This window comes from Octopus sinensis, linkage group LG3 (genome assembly GCF_006345805.1).
Source record: "Octopus sinensis linkage group LG3, ASM634580v1, whole genome shotgun sequence".
NCBI lineage: Eukaryota > Metazoa > Mollusca > Cephalopoda > Octopoda > Octopodidae > Octopus > Octopus sinensis.
The window spans coordinates 47,057,364-47,077,184 of record NC_042999.1 but is presented as its reverse complement, the minus strand read 5'-3'; the positions used below and the strand labels follow the sequence as shown (position 1 = coordinate 47,077,184).

At 36.5% G+C, this 19,821-nt stretch overlaps 1 protein-coding gene across 5 annotated transcripts in view; it reads left to right on the top strand.

Moving 5' to 3' along the window:
* Positions 1–19,821, top strand: part of LOC115209272 (neuronal acetylcholine receptor subunit alpha-10) — a 1,238,615-nt gene that overhangs the window by 1,189,129 nt on the left and 29,665 nt on the right. For all 5 annotated transcript variants that reach the window (XM_036500962.1, XM_029777579.2, XM_036500961.1 and 2 more), the window contains one exon: positions 14,938–15,473. In XM_036500962.1, the coding sequence (XP_036356855.1) occupies positions 14,938–15,473 (536 nt within the window). The remainder of the gene's footprint in view (positions 1–14,937; positions 15,474–19,821) is intronic.

Sequence of the window (19,821 nt, the reverse complement as noted above, 5' to 3'; positions counted from 1 at the left end):
ATGTCAACTCGGGATTACCGGTTGCTTTCGGACAATTCATGAGGCACACATTTTCCAAGTTTAGGAACCTTTCCAAGTTGTTGAAGATGGCGATGAACAGTTGCCTGGTTTGAACTAAGCTTTATTGCCAATTCTTCAATCGATAATGCAGGATTTTCTTCAAGTAATGCCTCATGGAGTTTATCATCAGCCTCAACTAGACGTCCTGTTCGATCTTAATCTTCAAGGCTGAAATTTCCACTTCTGAATTTTGCAAATCAAATTCTGCAATTCTTTCATTCAATCATTCTTTCCCATAAATTGAGTGTATGTTTCGAGTCGCTTCGGCTGCAGAGTTCCATTTTTTGTACTCATAAACCATTATGTGCCTCAAATGCTCTTTGGATTCTTCAATGTTAGAAGTGTTTTTATCAAAGAAATTTTAATTCTATTATTCTGTAAAATAATATTTAATTTGTTTAAATGTACACAAATGCATAAAATAAGTTTTGATTCCATTAGACATTCTAAAATACTATTAAATTTCATTCAATTTTAAAAAGGTAAAATCGGACAAAACGTATTGGCTGACATGATAAAAAGCAAGAGATAGTTCCCAATGTGTTAATTAGCATTGACTGGTTTACAAACATTATGCTTTTACTTTCTGTTTTTGTCTTTGTTTTCTTCTTTTCACATCTTATTTTTACATAGCTTGGAAAAAAGGAGACACGTTCTGAGTCTTTTGTTATGAATAAAATATATAGAACACTTCTCTCTATTATACCTTGTCATGAATAAACTTTTTAAATACAAAAGAAAATGATTTATAGTGAAACAACCTTTAAATATAACAAACTGCATCCTTCTACATTGTAAAACGCTTGTGTTGAGGAATTTCTTTTTATAAACTATTATTAGGCGCAACACATCATAGAAGGAAGAAAAAAAGCAACACAATGTAATGATGGATTGTGTATTTTCAGAACATTTTTATAGATAACTGACATTTGAAAATGAACTCTGGCTATGAGGTAGTTGACCTAAGTAATACTTCATTCAACACTAATCATTACTGTCATAATAAAGTGGATTCTAGTGCACCAACTAAGAGTTACGAGACATATTTTGCTACTTATCACAGAAAGCAGACCAATACAGCATTCATAACTGCTTTCAATTCAGGAAATACATATAGTATATAAACTCATTCTCTGTTGTTGACGTAAAGCAAAATATAAGCTGAGTATTGGGGAAGTAATATGGTCCCAATTCATGATCTATTCGCGTTGTTTTCAATCTTTATACTGTTGAGAAAGCCATGTAGAGTATATCACCAGTTCTTTTTTCTCATCCAAAATATGGAAACCCTATTCCAGTTTAGCCGATTTTTGAGAAAATCAAGGAACTTATACAGGTCTGCCTTAATCTTTCGTTCCAGGCGTGTGATATTTTCTTCAAGGAGAAAGTAAATATATTTTGTACCAATATTTCTGACTTGTTTCTGCACCTAAGTCATTAACAAAAGAACCTATTTCACGATGTTGCAAATGCAACATAGCGAGATGTGAAACCGATGAAAGGCAAAGTCGACCTCGGCGGAATTTGAACTCTAAATACCATGCTATCTGTAACGCGGATGCAATTGACATCACTAATGAGTGTGTGGCTGTGTGGTAAGAAGCTTGCTTCCCAACCGCATAGTTCCGGGTTCCGTTCCACTGCGTGGCACCTTGGGCATATGTCTTCTACTATAGCTTCGGGCCGTCCAAAGCCTTGTGAGTGGATATGGTCGACAGAAACTGAAAAAAAGACCGGTCGTGTGTTTTGTGTGTTTTGTGTGATGTGTGTTTGTTTGTCTGTGTTTGTCATCTCCCACCATCGCATAACAATCGATGTTGATGTGTTCGCATCCTCGTAACTAAGCAGTTTCGCAAAAGAGACCAATAGAAAAAGTACCAGGCTTACAAAGAATAAGTCCTGGTCAAAGATGTTGGTATTGAGTGAAGGGGTGCGAAAAGAATGCCCAGGGACTCAGCGGGAACCACTGATTTAACTCTTCATCATACTTTCAGTACTTCACTTTATCATACGTTTCACTTTACTTCTTTCTACATCCCGGAAGAACGTCTCCTTTCGCACACACACACGAACACACACATTATGTAGGTTTTTACTCCACTCTAATCGCTCTGCAATGTTTGTCTTTGAAAGTTTTGGTTTTCTGTTTCACTGAGCAGGGAATTGGGTGGGCTACGCTAAAGTCCTCGTTCGTTTTTATAAGCTCCAAAGAGAAATAGATATTTTTATCACCGAAAAAGATACAGCTGACCAACTTCTGTCAGATCCTACCTGGTTGACAAAGTTGTTAGTTTTGTTTGACATCATATCCCGCATAAATGAATTGAACTTCAAACTTCAAGGAAAGGATGACCTTATCTGTGATCTCTACAGACTCAACAAAGGATTTCCGAGAAAGCGATCGTTGCTTGAAGCACAAAGGGAAGGTTGAAACTTCTCTCATTTTCAGTGTCTCAAAAACTTTCGCGCTGAATCGCAAAAGTTGTGAACCTCGAGTTTCCGAGGAAGGTTATTCGTGACTTTAACAGCGTTTTTTTTTCAGATTTCCACTGTATTGAGAGTGACATTTATCTGTTCCAAAATCCGTATGATTTTAACCTCGATGCCGTGCCATTTAAAAATACGGTTGGTGATTTTTGATTTACAAGCAAATGCCTTGTTGATAGAAAAGCACAGAAGGGTAAAGCTTGTAGAATTCTATCGCTACTAACCTGATGATGAATATTCAAAGTTGAAGAAATTTACCTCTGGTATGGCATCAGTATGGTATGGTCATATTATGCGGAGAAAATCCCTGGAGACGGACATCATGGTCGGAATGGACAGTGGCAAGAGAGGAAGAGGCCGACCAAGAACCCGCTGGCTTGACACCATCAAGAGTGATACCGGAATGGACATATCCAGTCTGAAAGAAGCGGCCCAGCATAGAAACTCTGGAGGACGCTGATCCAACGAGTAACCGAGAGTCGACTTCGACTGAGCGGATAGATAGATAGATAGCATCAGTGCTTGGAACAACTTGTGTCTGTGAGCAAAATGAAGTATTTTCAAAAGTAAAGTATGTGAAGTCAGCACATCGAACGATGTTAACAGATGAACATTTGAAAGCAATTCTCTTGGCTGGATGCAGCAATTCCAAAGCAAATACTGATATCTTAAAAAAAGCTAAACACTAGTTTCACAAATCTCATTAACCTTTCTTCTTGCTTAGTTTGTGAGATACGGATGTGTGCGCACTTTTGGTATCATATAACTATCTTACTGCTAACGTCATGTTCTTTTATAACTTTTTGGTAAATAAATATGTTGGTTGTCTTTATTTTCTTGTATTCACTTTTTTTTATTGAATAAAATGGTTCTGCCGCCGGCAGTCGTCATTCTCTCAATTATCTGGCCCGCTGTGAATAAATTTTGGTGACCCCTGGCTTATATAATGGAAAGGCTGGATTAAGACACATAGAGGCACTTAGCTATTAAAAGATTTTAGTGCCCTCTGTATATATATAAATCAAAATGTAAAAAATAACAACTCATAAAAAATATTCTTATTTCACTTATCTTTTAAAATGAAGCAAAACTAGCAGTAAGATGAATTTTTTTCTATTGTATGTTTTCATTTTATTTCTATTTTATTTCTATTTGATAGTTTTCTCCTGCATTTTGAAATTCCCAAGTCTGTGATCAGATCTTCACTGTGATACAGTGAACACTTCGAAGTTATATTTCTGCTCATATAAAGCAATTCGAATGTTATTTGAACAAGTTTAAAATGAGTTATTTTGTGCTGTAAACTTTTTACCATTTCTGTGGTGCCCTGCTTCCTTTGATGCCCTAAAAACGTGCTTAATTTGCATAATAGTTAATCTAGAACTTCATAATGGTCTATATTTGTGTGGAAGGTTTTGTTTTTTTTAATTTTTAGTTTTTCCTTATATGCTATGTGCATTTAGCGAAACAATACTTTAATGATAACTTTCATTGGGGTTTTATAATATCATACATATTCACAGATTTCGGTGCGTCGTTCTCTGATGACGTTCAAATTTGTAGACAATACTTGTCCTCAATTTTCATTTGAACTCTGAATAATTACCCTTCTTTTACGAAATGTTTATTCTCGGGAGTAAATTATGTGATATGTTGAGTGCTTTTTAAGAAGGTAGGGTAATATTTGAAGATATGGCAACAATTTCTTGCAAGTCATTTTACTGCATAAATATTTCTTTCTTGAATGCTTATACGTATTTTCTTATATCAGCACGTAGAACAAAATGCATTGTGCTGCATATTTTCATGCAAGATTTATCCCTTTATGCCGAAATAAAGCAAACCTTTTGGAAAATAGATATCAATAAAATTTCTACGAGGCAAAGCAATCTGTTCGATATAATCGACTAAATTCCCTGAAAGCATTGAGTCAACAATGACAGTCCAAACACTGAAACATGGAAAAGAATAAAAGCGAATCATTTCAAGAAAAAGTAAAGGGAAGGCTTTAAAAAATGTGGGCGTCATCGACAGCCATTAAGAATCTAAAAAAACGCATAATTCCAAGCATAAATTTGATATTGATGTTGTTGTGTCCGGTAAGGAAGAGCGGAAATGTGGGTCGATGTGATAAGAAGTAATACAGCAAAGAATATTGGCAATCATTATGATGATGACGATGATGATGTTTGTGGTGGTGGTGATGATGATTACGATGAAGGTAACGACGATATCGGCGATGGGGATGATGACGAGAAGGAGGAGTACGAGGATAACAACAGCAGCAAGGATAATGATAATGATGACGATGATGATGATGATGATGATGATGATGATGATAAAGGAAAAGAAACGATAGAGAAAAATGAGAAGGAAAGTGTTTCATGTTCTTCAAACCATCACCATTACAGACGGCGGCTATATATCCATCATCACAATATCCACAATCATGACTACTACAATGAATATCGCTATAACAACCACATCGGATCATCAGTATAGCCATAAAGAATAACTATCATCAGACATAAAACTCAGAAGAGCGACTTTTAATGGAATGATTGTTTAATGCAAAGAAACACAATATTCCCTACACGCCAATCGTAAAACATAAAAACAAGCAAAAGAAATTAATAATTATAATTTTTTTAAAATAGCAATATTAGATGGAGAGGATGTGGATAATCAGTCAGTCATAAAATTTTTTGTTTTTTTCTCTCTTTGTGATGGCCTAATAATCTGTCGACGCATAGTATGCACGACACATTAAAATAGTTTCAGGGGCTAGTAGAAACAAGGGAAGGGGATTGTCTTCACCCTATAGATGTGGACTGGATATGTGTAAGAGTGGTATGCTCCGCTAAAATAGCTCATGGTATTAATGGACATGTTACAACAGGTGACAATTTAAAAAATAACAAAGGCTACTACGTAGTTTTCTGCTACCAAGTTTCTGTGAAAAAAAAAATGTTTATCTGATAATATGGAAAAGAAAATGCACTTATCTCTGGTAGTGTGGCATGGGATTGAACATGAAATCTCATATTTGTAAAGTGAAGTACTCAACCAACTAAATTAGCCAAATGGAAAACAGATCTTGAAAATCTAGCTGGAGAATTTGGAAAAAGGAAATCGGTAGAAACAGAAAATCACATGGAGACATTGAGAGTACGTCAGCTATTGATATAAATATTGGTTTTAAATTTTGGCCCGACGCCGGCAATTTCGAGGGAGGGGATAATTTGATAATATCAAACGCACTCCTCAAATATTTCTTATTTTATAGACATCGAAGGAATAAGCAGCGAAGTCGACCTGGGCAGAATTTCAACTCAGAACGTAAAGACGGACGAAATCCTGCTGAACATTTTGCCCGGCATGTTTACGATTCTGCCACCTCACGCCTAGATTGACATAAAGCAGCTATTTTGCGGGAGGGCGAAGTCGATTACATCCATCCAGTGTTCAGCTGGTACTTATTTGATCGATTCCGAAAGAGTGTAAGGCTAAGTCGACCTCAGTAGAATTTAAACTCAAAGCATAAATGACGCTAAGCATTTTTCCCGGCTTACTAGGGATTCTGCCAGTTTACCGATTTAATTGATAGAAATATTAATATATTTATATAATATTATATGTTGTTGTTATGTAGCGTAATATGCTGGGGCAATTTTCTATTAACATTGCAGATGCATTCTGTCAAACGCACAGCCTACTGAGACTCCGTGCACTTCCCAGTGCAACACCAACTGCAATGAAATCCTACATGTTCTATTCGCAACGGTGCATCAATTCTCTGTTCAGTCGTGGATAACAAGCAAACACAACTTTCCTTTATACGGAGAGCAACGTAACTTGACACCGATTTTTGCAATCTAGAACCCATATCGTTTTTACCGGTGTCAGGGGAATTCAAGATCACCAATTTAACAGGACATGCTGCCATCGACAGCAACTTTTGCTGATGTCTATTTAGGAAGCATATTCGTGGATGAGCGATTAGATTGTTGCACTCGCAATCTGTAGATCGTGGGTTCAATTACCGGACCAGACGATGCAATTTACTCTTGAGCAAATCACTTCATTTCAAGTTGCTCCACTCCTTTCGAACAAAGGGAAATGGTTGTCCGCTCCCCCAGGCAACCCGGTAGATTCATTTGAAGGTTAAAACGCTGCAATCTCATTGTGACCATTGTGAATATTTCTGCAATCGAATTGTGATCAACGCGAATTCTTCTTAAGCTGAGATTCGGGTTCGGTCGTGTGCGAATGTGTTCTTTTTTGGGGTTTTTTTCAACACACATTGCATGTCTTCCTCTCTGATGTCATGAATTATTCCTCGTGTAGTTGCAACTGTGTGGCATATGTTAACTCAAAGACCAATTCTTAAACTAAGTGGTTAACATTTTCTTGCCAACTTTCGAACAATTTTTGTGTTGGTGAAAATTTCCTATTTACATATCCTCGTATGAAAGCGCAATTTAGTTTCCAGCAACTAATTCATACGTTTTCTTATCCACAGGCGATCTAATATTTGCTATTCTACAAAAGTCTCTGTACCTCTCTCTCTCCTTCTCTCTCTCTCCTTCTCTCTCTCCTTCTCTCTCTCTCTCCTCCTTCTCTCTCTCCTTCTCTCTCTCTCTCAGCTTGATCTCTCTCTCTTTATCTTTCAACTTGATATCATCCATTATTCGTAGCTCTAGTTTGATCAATTAATTTCCATCTTTCCTCCCGTATCTACAATTTCTTCTTTGATCAGCATTGCGAATGATCGTAAACACCGCATATTTTGTCATTCTTTTTTAAATATATCACAGGGTTCATCAACACTGTTGTGGCGCTGCACTTCCGAAGTATGTTCTTCACATGTACGTCATACTACTCATTTATTGTGGTGCCTTTTTGTCTCTAGGCGGGAAATGGTCGGATAGTATTTCTGGTCTGCTGCATTTTTAGTCAAAGTTTTGATGTCGCTTTTACCGGGTGATTATTTCATACAACATCGGTGAACCAGCAGTCTTGAAGAATTTGTCAGGTGGTCTTCCAAACGGAAATTGATGCACAAATCTTCAGTTTCGTTGATGGTGTTCTCAACATGTAATTTGCCCAGATTTCATGAATGGGTTTATGCGTTAATACTTTTTAACCGAAGTGAAATAGGTCTGCAAGCAATTTTGTGTGTCAGTTATACACAGAATATGTAGGCAATAGTACACACGTTGCTGGCTACATAAGCACAATTATTTTGGAATAGAACAGGCGAGATATAATTACTAATGAGTAAATCATTCTAAGTATTTCTTTAGTACTAAAGTCGAAAAAAATTATGTTTGGCGGGGAAATCGGCAAACTGCGCCTGCTAGGCATTCTGAATACAAAATTACATGATCCTGAAAAGAAATGATAAATTACAAAAGAAGCTGTCTCAACACACATGTTGTTGTGTGTTTGATGTAGGTCTTAAATTGAGGAGAATCAGTTTCATAGAGCTGGGCTAGGGAGAGTGCAAATATATATCTATATGTATGTGTATGCATGTATGCGAGCGTGTGTGTATGTGTCTGTGCGCATAAAACGAAAATAATAATGAGTAGATTAATACATTGATCAACTCGTGGAATTTCTTTTCCACTTCAAATGCGAATGAAGGTGTGTCACGTTTTAATATTCATTCCTCAAGGCGGCGAGCTGGCAGAAACATCATCACGCCGGGCGAAATGCGTAGCCGTATTTCGCCTGCCGTTACGTTCTGAGTTCAAATTCCGCCGAGGTCGATTTTGCCTTTCATCCTTTCGGGGTCGATAAATTAGGTACCTGTTGCGATCTGGGGTCGATGTAATCGACTTAATCCGTTTGTCTGTCCTTGTTTGTCCCCCTCTGTGTGTGGGTAGTAAAATAATAGGTATTTCGTCTGCCGTTACGTTCTGAGTTCAAATTCCGACGTGGTCGACTTTGCCTTTCATCCTTTCGGGATCGATAAATTAAGTACCAGTTACGCACTGGGGTAGATGTAATCGGCAAATTCCTTTGTCTCTCCTTGTTTTTCCCCTCTATGTTTAGTCCCTTGTAGGCAATAAAGAAATAAGAAACGTTAGCACGCCGGGCGAAATGCTTGCGGTATTTCGTCCGCCGTAACGTTCTGAGTTCAAATTCCCTCGAGGTCAAATTGCCTTTCATCATTTCGGGGTCGATAAATTAGGTACTAGTTGCGTACTGGGGTCGATCTAGCCTTGTGCCTGGAGTAGAATAGAATATTTATTCTTTATTATATAGACTTATGCTTTTATTATATATGTATGAAAACATTCATTGCCACCATTACTGTACGTAGGAATGTGTGTTCCATTACACGTTGCAAATTAAAATAATTGTCCCTGCCTGGCATAATATGTCTGTTCACCTGCAATAGATTATATATATGAAAGTATTCCATTATTAAAACTTTTGTTATATATAATACAGTTTGTTTCATTAACTTCATAAACACAAGGCTAACTCATTTAGAGACCCGGCAGTCATTTACTTTTAATTCTCCCCAATTGCTTTGGATCCCAATTAGAAGAGTCATTATTATCATTCAAATTAAAATAATGAGAGTTATATAATAATTATTCATTAATTATATTAATTGATGAATATCAATTATACAAATATGACCCTAATTATATAAAAGATCATGCTTAATTAAATATAATTGGGAAACACCGCTATACTTAGACGCAGGCACTGCCGTGTTTTTAGCAAGTTCATCTCACCGGCTTATGGTTTCGTGTTCTCTCTCGCATTGCCGTATTTTCTGCAAGTTTCATATATTTTACTATCAGGTTTTAATAATGGCTTGGGAATAGAATGTGGTATACAGAAAAAATTGAAGCGCTTGTATTTGGGTATGTGTGTGTATGCATGTATGTGTGAAAGCATCGATGCAAAACTATGCGCCCATCTGCCCCACTTTCTATCAAAAGATAATTTATATAATCGATAAACAGAAAATACAGAGAAAATAGCTAAATAAGGGCCATAATAAAATTGTGTTAATGTCTTTTTGGAGAACCAAAACCACATTTAAAGCAGAATTTCAGTAGGTCCAGAATCTTCAGTGCGTGTAAAAATTTAAAAAATATGGAGGTCAAAGCATATCTAAAATTCTATTTATTGTAGAGCAAAGAATATTTTCAGACAACGAAATATCATTATTATCTCATTCTGTCTAAAGCATCTTTTTATCTTCTGATGTCTAGAATGACTTCTAAATGTTAGATTGTACACTGCAGTTTGGTTAGGAAAATGATCATCACCTGCTGAAAGAAGCAATACTAATGTGAATGTTTTATACCCAAGGGCATGCCAGCAATCTATACATATAAATCTGATATGGGCGTTTCTTTTGTCCTGGGATTCACGGTCAAACAGCTGGGTGTAATTGCGCGAAAAATTACCCAGATGTGTAGAATGATCCGCTGGTGATGCTGGGCTTTGTGTATTTTTCATAGCTCCTATGGTTACCGAGATAATCTACTATAATAATATTCTTTTGTTTATGAATGAGAAAGGAAGTCTTGTGATAGATGAATAAGGAAGGAAAGGGTGATGTCATACTTGATAGTGGGATGATGAAAATTGTACGCTGAAAAATAAGTCAAACAGCTTTTCAACTCTGTGTGAATATATGTGAATGTGTGAGTATGTGCATGTGCATGTCTGTGTTTCTTCGCTTAGTATTTGGGTTCATCTTTTGATTTGGTTGAATCTTGGTTGTTGTTTTTTCTGTTGGTCAGTTATTTTTTTGCGTTTTGACAGAAAAAAATTAATTCTTTTTTAACGTATGCGTGCCCAAACAAGTCGAATGATTACACAGAACAGGTTATACAGCCACATCATCCAAACCGACCGGGTGAAACCGGGCTTAGCTGTTAGTCATTTATAAAGTCGTTTATCAGTTATGTATAACTAGTGTATAGTTATTCCAGATCTACGTGTGAAATAAATCATTTGCCCTGAGATTATTAGAACTAGTTCTCAGCATAGGTTTCCTGCTATGAAGAATGAAGTATGCTGAGTCCTTTACGAATATCATTTTTTACCTGATATCTAAATTCGGAATATAAGCTAATTAAATAACATTTTGCGAAGAATACATGCCTGTAGCTGAAAATACTTGTTTCAAATGATAAACAACAAATTAAAGCAGTATTTCATCATTAGCTATTGCGTAATTATTCAAAACAGGATAAACATTGAAACAGAACCAGAGATGACGAAATGCACCGATGTAAATTTTTTCCGTCATTGAATATAAGTACCAATAATATGCAATTCTTAGTAGCAATGACGGTTGTAACATTATAACAATGGCTCATTTATATGTCTTTTGAGCAGGGAATTATATTTTATACTTACAGTTGTGTGCATACAGAGGCACATACAAAGGTATATATATATATAAATGTGACCGCGTGTGTACCGTTGGCGATCTTTTTTCCTCCGTCTTCCCTTCTCTGGATCTTTCCTTTTCCTATGTTTCTGACAAAGAGCTCCGCTCGAAACGTAAGACCCTCCTTCTTCCCTTCCTTCCTGAGCGTCCAATAATACTATATTTGTTCCACGTCCTCGCGTTGTTGTGTTTTCATATTTGGATTAACTTTATATATATATATATATATATGTGTGTGTGTGTGTGTGTGTGTGTGTGTGTGTGTGTGTGTGTGTGTGTGTGTGTGTATGTATGTATGTATATATGTATGCATGTATATATGCGCAAAGTGTCAAACAGCACATTCGTGTATATACCAAATACAAATACATTTGTACATACGCGTGCATAAATGAACATGTCCACACATTTACACATATACGTACATGTGCTTATACACACCCACTCACACTCACACACACATAAAACATACAGATCTGCACATACATACATACATACATGCATATATACATACACTGTTGTTGATGTTGAAATTTCAATGAAGGAGATTTGGGTCTAGATTAGAAACCGTTTCTTTCTCTATTGGCAAGAAATCTTGCCAATAAACTGAATAACGACATACATACATACATACATACATACATACATATATACATACATACATACATACATACATACATACAACGGGCTTCCGTACTTGTTCACGCCACCACATTTAATCAAAATTGTTTTTCCAGACCAGAACTGTAGTGGAGAAAACCTACGCAAATCCCTACTCAGTGTGGTTGAAATTATTAATATTACTACAATTACCAAGTATTGTTATGAGACGATTGCATATACTAAAAAAGTACAGGTTACGTTTGAACTATAACTTCCTAACTTCAACGTCAGCTTGACATTTGAATTTTAATCCTCTAAATTGTTCGGTTTTCATTAGTTAAGTGGTGCGTAAGTGTCGAATTCAGAAATTTAATTCCGGGTGGAGTTAAGAGTGATTTTTCGAGCATGTTTCCTCCCTCACCCACTACACACACCTCACTACTAATCCTCCTTATCGCCATCTACATAAATGAATGACGTTCACTGAATGGAAACGTAGCTGATAAATGCATAGAGATAAAGAGAATGGGAAAAAGAAGAGAGGAAAACCTTATTGGTTTACTATAAAATATTTGTTGCGAGAAATTTACTATAGAAATTGCTTCAAGTGATGGCATACTGTGCATTGATTACCAATCATTATCAATAATTTTTTACTAATTTATTGTTATATTTTATTTTCCAAATGTGTCCATTATTTCAGATTGAGCGCACGATCATGAGCTTGTGGTTATTTGATTTCTCATCGGCTTTGCACATTAAATCAATCAATATCTACGTAATTGACACAAATTATCATCGGAGATTTTTCAGTCAATAATATTATTTGATTTGATGAAGTCAATACTATAGACATTACAATTTATATCATTTTACATAGACTTTGCGAAATATATTACATATGTCGATGATATATCAATACACGTGATCGTTCGCTTATTTTCTTGGAAGGTTGCAACTTCTCTTTTTTACGCGTTCGCTTGCAGTTAACATTTGCGCTAACAAAATATATTGATATATGTTGATGTATGCAGGCAATGTACGTTATTGAAGATAGCGCCGGCAGGTCTACATATACTCATCAACCACCTAAAATAACACGCAAAATTGGAAAATATATTATAGTGTCAATTTTTCCTTTAAAGCTAGACAAATTTATATCTAAATTCAATGGATCCACATACATATTCTCCAATAGGCAACTTGTACTTACATGTTTCACACGGTATTCGATATCCGATTTAAAAAAAAAACATTTTAAACTCTTTCTAAAATACAAATACATGAGCCAGGGTCAATAATAAAACTTCATTTATTCCCCGATTCCAAACATCATACGGTTTTGGGACGTTTAAAATTCAGAATTTCTTAGTAGAGGAATAAATTTTACATCTTTTAAATAATGAATATCCATTATATCATTATTAAAGTAATGCTAAAACTTCTTTCTCCATTAAGTGAGAAAATGCCCCCTCCTTGTCATTTGGTTTGATTTAAAAAGTTAAAAAAAGATAATGGTACAAAAATTAAAAAAACATGATGCTACAAGATAAATTTATGAAAGCAATAATACTTCAATTTCTGATTCGTTCCAGTTAATTTGAACGTATTAAGCATATTAAAGATAGCTCTGTTGATCCTGATGAAGAGATTGACAAATTAATACAACAAAACTTACCATACAGAATTATGTGAAATGTTTGCGAGGAATAAATTGTCGTCTAAATTACGCAAAAGTGAAAATAACACTGACATCTCATTTTAACAGATATATTTACCAAAATTACATAAAAATATCTTGAAATACTAAGGAGTAAATTTATTCAATAAAACCACCATTGGCTTCAAACACGGCCTCCAGACGATTTCAAAATTTCCTGCAAGTCTTATGAACAGTCTCCTTGTTTAAGTTGGCGAATACTGTCATAATCCTTGCCTTCAGTTCATCTTTAATGTTACGAGGAGTTTTGCTGTTCTCTCGCTTAACTGTACCCCACACATAATAATCAAGGTAGTTGCGGTCTGGGTAATTAGCACGCCAGGTATTAGGAGTGGTGCTGTTGCAGAAATTGTCTGAAGGACATGACTGGGTTCTCCTGCTTGTATGGAAGGTGCAGAGTCCTGTTGTCAGACATGGAGTCTTCCTACAGACATCCTCTTGACTCAGGGGAGCACCCGCTCCTTCAAGCACTATATTTAGGCCACGGTGTTAAACCTGAGGCCGTGTGAGACAAAGAATGGCAGAAAGGCCGTGTTTGATAATGTAGATATAAAATAATATAGTATGTTCTTATCTGGGAAGGCTTTGGTCATAGGTCTACTCAATCACACTTGACCTGAGATTATTCAATACTGATAGCGCTGTATTTATATCAATTCACGCTATCATTCACAGCATGATCTATATGGTTACGAAAAATCATACTGCAACGACGACTGTAAGGAAAGAATAGTTAGAAATAAATAATTTTGAGAATATTAAACGTACTTACGTGTATTTTATCAAAATGTTTTGAAAACTATTTTTGTTCTAATAAAATATTTATCATGAGAGAAAACATTATCACGATAGAAAAACTTTTAAAGTAAAGTTGAATTATAAATGATCAACAGAGAATAAAATAATCAAAAGCAAAAAACAAAGGAAGCGGTTTTTTTTTTACTGTAACAGCTCTAGTACATTACGTGAGGACGTTGGCAAACAACCGCAACCCAGGTGCGCATCTATTCCCTGAACATCTGTTTGGCAAGCATACAAAGTTTAGTAACAAACTTAGAAACACTGGAAATAAACTTCATTCAACCTATTGTATTTGTACAGTGTATAATCATAAACATAGAATTTTATTATTATGGTTCATTGATTAAATTTAATATTTCTACTGTATTTTTGTAGTCTATACACATTTACAAATATACACTATTTATAAGATGGTATTTATGTTTTCAGCGTATTATATATGTTTGTGCGTATGTGTCTGTGCCTGTGTATGTATGTGTGCATGTGTGTGAGCGTGTGTGTGTGTGTGTGTGTGTGTGTGTGTGTGTGTGTGTGTGTGTGTGCGTGCGTGTATTAATAAATTAAAATTTGAAACATCATTCGTGAGGTAACATACCTTATTAAATGGAAGATCACAAAGGTAGAATTCCTCTCAGTTTCCTTTTGTATTTCTGTCTTGGTGAAGCTAATGCACACGCTTTTAAGAAGGGAATGGGCAAAATTGCATAAATATATACCCATACTGGAGCAAATTTTATTGGAATGAATAAGATTGATAACAATCATGGTGATCCTGTTGTACATGGTTATTACATTGATAACAATATTTTCCTCTTTCTGTTTTATTTTCCAGTGCCGATGACTTTACAACTGGATACATGCAGAGCAAAGCAATGGTCTCAAGCGATGGAACAGTGTTTTGGCCTCCACCGGCGAAATTAAGAAGTTCATGTAAAATTGATATCACATATTTCCCTTTCGATGATCAAATGTGTAAAATGAAATTTGGTTCGTGGATATATGACGGTTTCCAAGTTGACGTAACGAACCGTTCAGCAGACGTCGATCTTACAAACTATGTATACAGCGGTGAATGGGATTTATTGAATATAAAGGTAATTCGAAATGAAGTTCGATACACTTGCTGCAAAGAACATTACCCAGACGTAACCTTTACCATTGTAATACGTCGACGTACACTGTACTACTTGTTTAATATAATATTCCCTTGCTTATGGCTAACCATACTTAGCCTACTGGGATTTTGGTTGCCACCAGATTCGGGAGAAAAAATCACACTTGGAATAACGGTCTTACTGGCATTTTCTGTGTTTATGTTGCTAATAGCAGAGAATATGCCGGCCACCTCGGAGTTCGTGCCACTCATAGGTAAGTTGATGACAACACCATTTCTACTCCTTCTGCTACTACATATTCTGCTACATATATTAACACTACTGGTATTAGAAATAGGAATAATAATTTTGTGTTTATATCGGTAATATCCGAGTTTCAGATTTTAAATTCTCCCAGATCAAGTTTTACTTTTCCTTATGCGGGGTGACTAGATTAACGTACTACTTCAGCAACTGAGTCGAAATCATGCACTAAAAGTTTTCGTCTAAGCTTCTGGCTTCGTGCAAATGTGAAATACATACGATCCGGTGGATTCATTAACGCGTCTAAGTGTTTCCCCTCATTTCTTCAAATGGAATCTTTGTACAAATTGGTGAAACCGTATGGCATATTACCAGCCAATATATGCCACTAGCCCAGAAGGAATATAAGAGACGTCACGATAATAAAGCCAGGCTTCTCCATTGGACACTTTGCAAAAAGTATGGACTTGAAAGCGCAAAAAATTGGTACGACCAAAATTCTAAAACCAAATCCTGCCGATGTCGACTTTGCCTTTTAACCTCTCAGAGTCAATAAAATAAAATACCGGCCCAGGCCTTGTGCTTCTAGTAAAAAGGATTGTTATTAATATCATTATTATCTATTCTCTTCCGATTTTCTTTTGTCTATTTAGACAGAATGGAGGTGCACATGGGGTTGAACAGTAGCAGGGGTGGGAGTAGTCGTAAGGGTGGTAGCTGGGCTTCAGATTCCTGTGCTATCATAATAGTAGTATTTGTATTATTAGCAACTGAATCATATTATCATTATTTTTATTTTTATCATTATCACCATCACCATTGTTATTATAATTACAAGTACCATTGTTATTATAATTATTAATATTTCCATTTATTATTAACAGATTTTACTAAATGTTCTTTATTTCAACCTTTATCTCATACTTGAGATAATCATAAATATGTGTTTGTCGAAGGAAATATTTGAGTAGCAGCTCGGTGCATAGGTCATATTCTACAGATCTATAAATACATTCGGCAGATGGTGGGGAGGTCAGCTATAGAGATAAAAGAATCTTCGCAAACTTTGTGTCAGCAGAGGTCAAATGTGTTTACTACTACCAGTGACCACTGAGAGCGCTGCCTTCAAAAGAAGCAATTCAACAAATAATTTGATGAAGGCAACAAGTATTGTTGTAGCAGAAAACGTGGGCGTTGTTGTCAAGAAAAAGAAATATAATGGGAGTGACAAAAGAAAAAGCCATGGTGAAAAAGAAGAATACAGTCACTGTTAGACGTGCACTCGAAAAGGAAATCGCTGTGTTAGACTGAAAAGAGAAAGGGGAGTTTAAAAGCGAACAAAAATAAAGGGCGCTGAAAAGGAATTATAATATTGAAAGAAATAGTCTGAAGGTGGCAATGGAGGAACTGAAAGAGAGTCATGTTACAAAGAAAGCAAAGAAGGTTAGATACGACCAAAGAATGAAGGGTTACCACCAGAATAGGTTATTCAGAGTAGATCAGATGAGATTCTATAAAGAAATAAATGGAGAGTATACAGATAAAAAGTTGCTACCAGATAACAGTGAAAGTCAACAGTTTTGGAGTGACATCTGGTGCAAAGACAAAGAGCACAAGAAGGATGCTGAGTGGTTGCAAGAACTGAAACAGAAAATAGTCTGTCCAAAACAGACAGAACTAGTCATTCCAGTTAGGGAAGTGAAGGTAATCAGCAAAAAATGAGCAACTGGAAGGCCCCGGGATCAGACGGACATCACGGCTTCTGGATCAAGAGATTTTGTGAATGTTATGTACGAATAGCTGCACAATTCAACACCTTGTTGAATACCAACCAAGTAACACCAGAATGGTTGACATTGGGTTGGACAGTTCTGTGCTTGAAAACCATCGAAAAAGGGAATACTGTAGACAATTACTGGCCGATATCCTGTTTGCCATTTGGGTGGACGTTATTGACTAGAATACTCGCAGAGTCAATGTACGAACATCTGAAAAAAATAGAACCTTGCCACATGAGCAGAATGGTTGCAATTGTAAGTGCAGAAGTAACAAGGATTAACTCCTAATGGATAAAACTGTATTGAGAGGCTGCAAAAGGAGGAAAAGTAACTTAGCCATGGCATGGATCGACTATCGTAAGGTGTAAGATATGTGCACACATTCTTGGATTATGGAATGTAGGAACCTATATGCTATTGCATTGAATTTTGAGCGATTGCTTGGAAAAGGTATGGTGAAGTGTTGGACGGGCCTGGCAGCATACGGAAGAAGGTTAGGGACAATAGAAATTAGGAGGGGCATCTTCCAAGAGGACTGCTTGTCCCCATTGAGCTTTGTACTGTGCTTCATACCACTAAAACTGATTCTGAGGAAAGCAAAGCTGGGAATGTATTTAAAAAGCCGCCAAAAAAAGTCAATCATTTGTTATTCATGGATGACATCAAACTTTATGGTAAAGATGGAGCCCAATTCAGTTCCCTCGTTGATACGGTGTATACCTTCAGTGATGATATCAGAATGGAGTTCAGACTGAGAAAGTGTGGTGTGTTAGTTTTGAAGAGGGGCAACATCAAATGCATGGACGGGTTAACGATACCGTCGGGGGAGGTTATGAAGCAGATAGAAGAGATAGGCTATAAGTACTTGGGAATTCGGGGAATTGATAAATTGATGGAGAAAGAAATGCCGAAGAAATTTTAAAAGGACGGAATAAGATTGAAGCTACCAACACCTGGGCGGTTTCACTCTTTAGATATGGAACCGGGATAATCGCATGGACTGTAGACAAACAAAATAGCTTAAACAGAAAGACAAGGAAGTTGCTAACTAGATATGGGACACTCTACCCAAAAGGTGACACCGACAGACTGTATGTACCAAGAAAAAGAGCGGGAAGAGGACTTATTGGATGCGAATACAGCATTAGAGCAGAAGAAATCAACATAGCATGTTATGTAAAGATTGCTACAGAACAGCTATTATTAGAAGTAAGGTCAGGCTTGTGTAGGATGAAAGATTGCAAAGATAAAGCACTATACAAGAAATAGAAAAGGAATGAAACAGAAAATAGCAGGGTAAAGGAAAGAATGCATGGTCAATTTCATAGGGATGTTAAAGATAAGACAGACAGAGAAAAAAGATGGCTAAGAAACTACATATAATTCAGAATAGACAACATAGCAGAAAGTGATAGTGCGGAATCTATGGGCAAAAGGATGAAACCGCATGGCATATTACCAGTCAATGTATGAAACTAGCCCAGAAGGAATATAAGAGACGCTACGACAATATAGCTAGGCTTGTCCATTGGATATTTTGCAACAAGTATGGACTTGAAAGCGCAAAAAATTGGTACGACCAAAAACCCGAAGGCATCGTCGAAAATGGAGATGCAAAGATCCTATGGGATTTTATGATCCAGTGCGACCATGAGATGGAGAATAGGAAGACAGACATAGTCTTAATTGAGAAATAAAACAAACTATGCCGGATCATAGATATAGCATGCCCAGCTGGCAACAAGGTATGCGATAAGGAAGAAAGAAAAGTCAAGAGATATGACAGGTTAGGTTGGGAAGTTAAGCAGTTGTGGTCGATGAAAAAGGTAGCAGTAGTACCAATAATTGTCGGAGGCCTGGGAACAGTGAGCAAAAATCTTGGGAAGTACGTGGAACAAATGGGGGCTGCAATAAGGGTGGGGCATTTTCAGAAAACAGCACTGCTTGGAAGCGCCTGAATACTCCGGGAGATGCTCGAAAAATAAGAGGTGTTACCTTAGTTCACTGGTAGTGAACAGCTGACACTATAATACTGTAATCTCCAGCGTTAGAAGCTGTGCAAAAGCGATCATAATAATAACAACAACAACAACAACAACAACAGGAATAATAATAATAATAATAATAATAATAATAATAATAATAATAATAATATAAGATGGCCGTGTCCTGCACATATGGTTGTGATGCATGTGCCTAGTGTACCCTCAAGAGAGGGACTGTCATGATGGGTATTCTTGGTTTCGTACATTTTACACCGTGTCACTTTGATGCCATGCACTGCTCTCTCAATAATAAGAATAAAGTTAATAGAAATCTGCCAGAAAATATCAATTTTTGAAAGATGATGATGATGATCAGGAGGAGGAGGAGGGAAGGACGAGGACGGGGTGGAGTACGACGACGACTATTGTCTCTCTCGTCGATGTCGATGGATGAGTGTTTGAAGTAAAGTATAAGAAATATTTCTACGACTGAGGCAGGTGAAAACAGACGCGGAGAATTTTCTATAAAATACAGATTCGTGCTGCTACATGCCGGAGTAAGAAATACCGGAATTTGTCCATAATTAGATTGTTA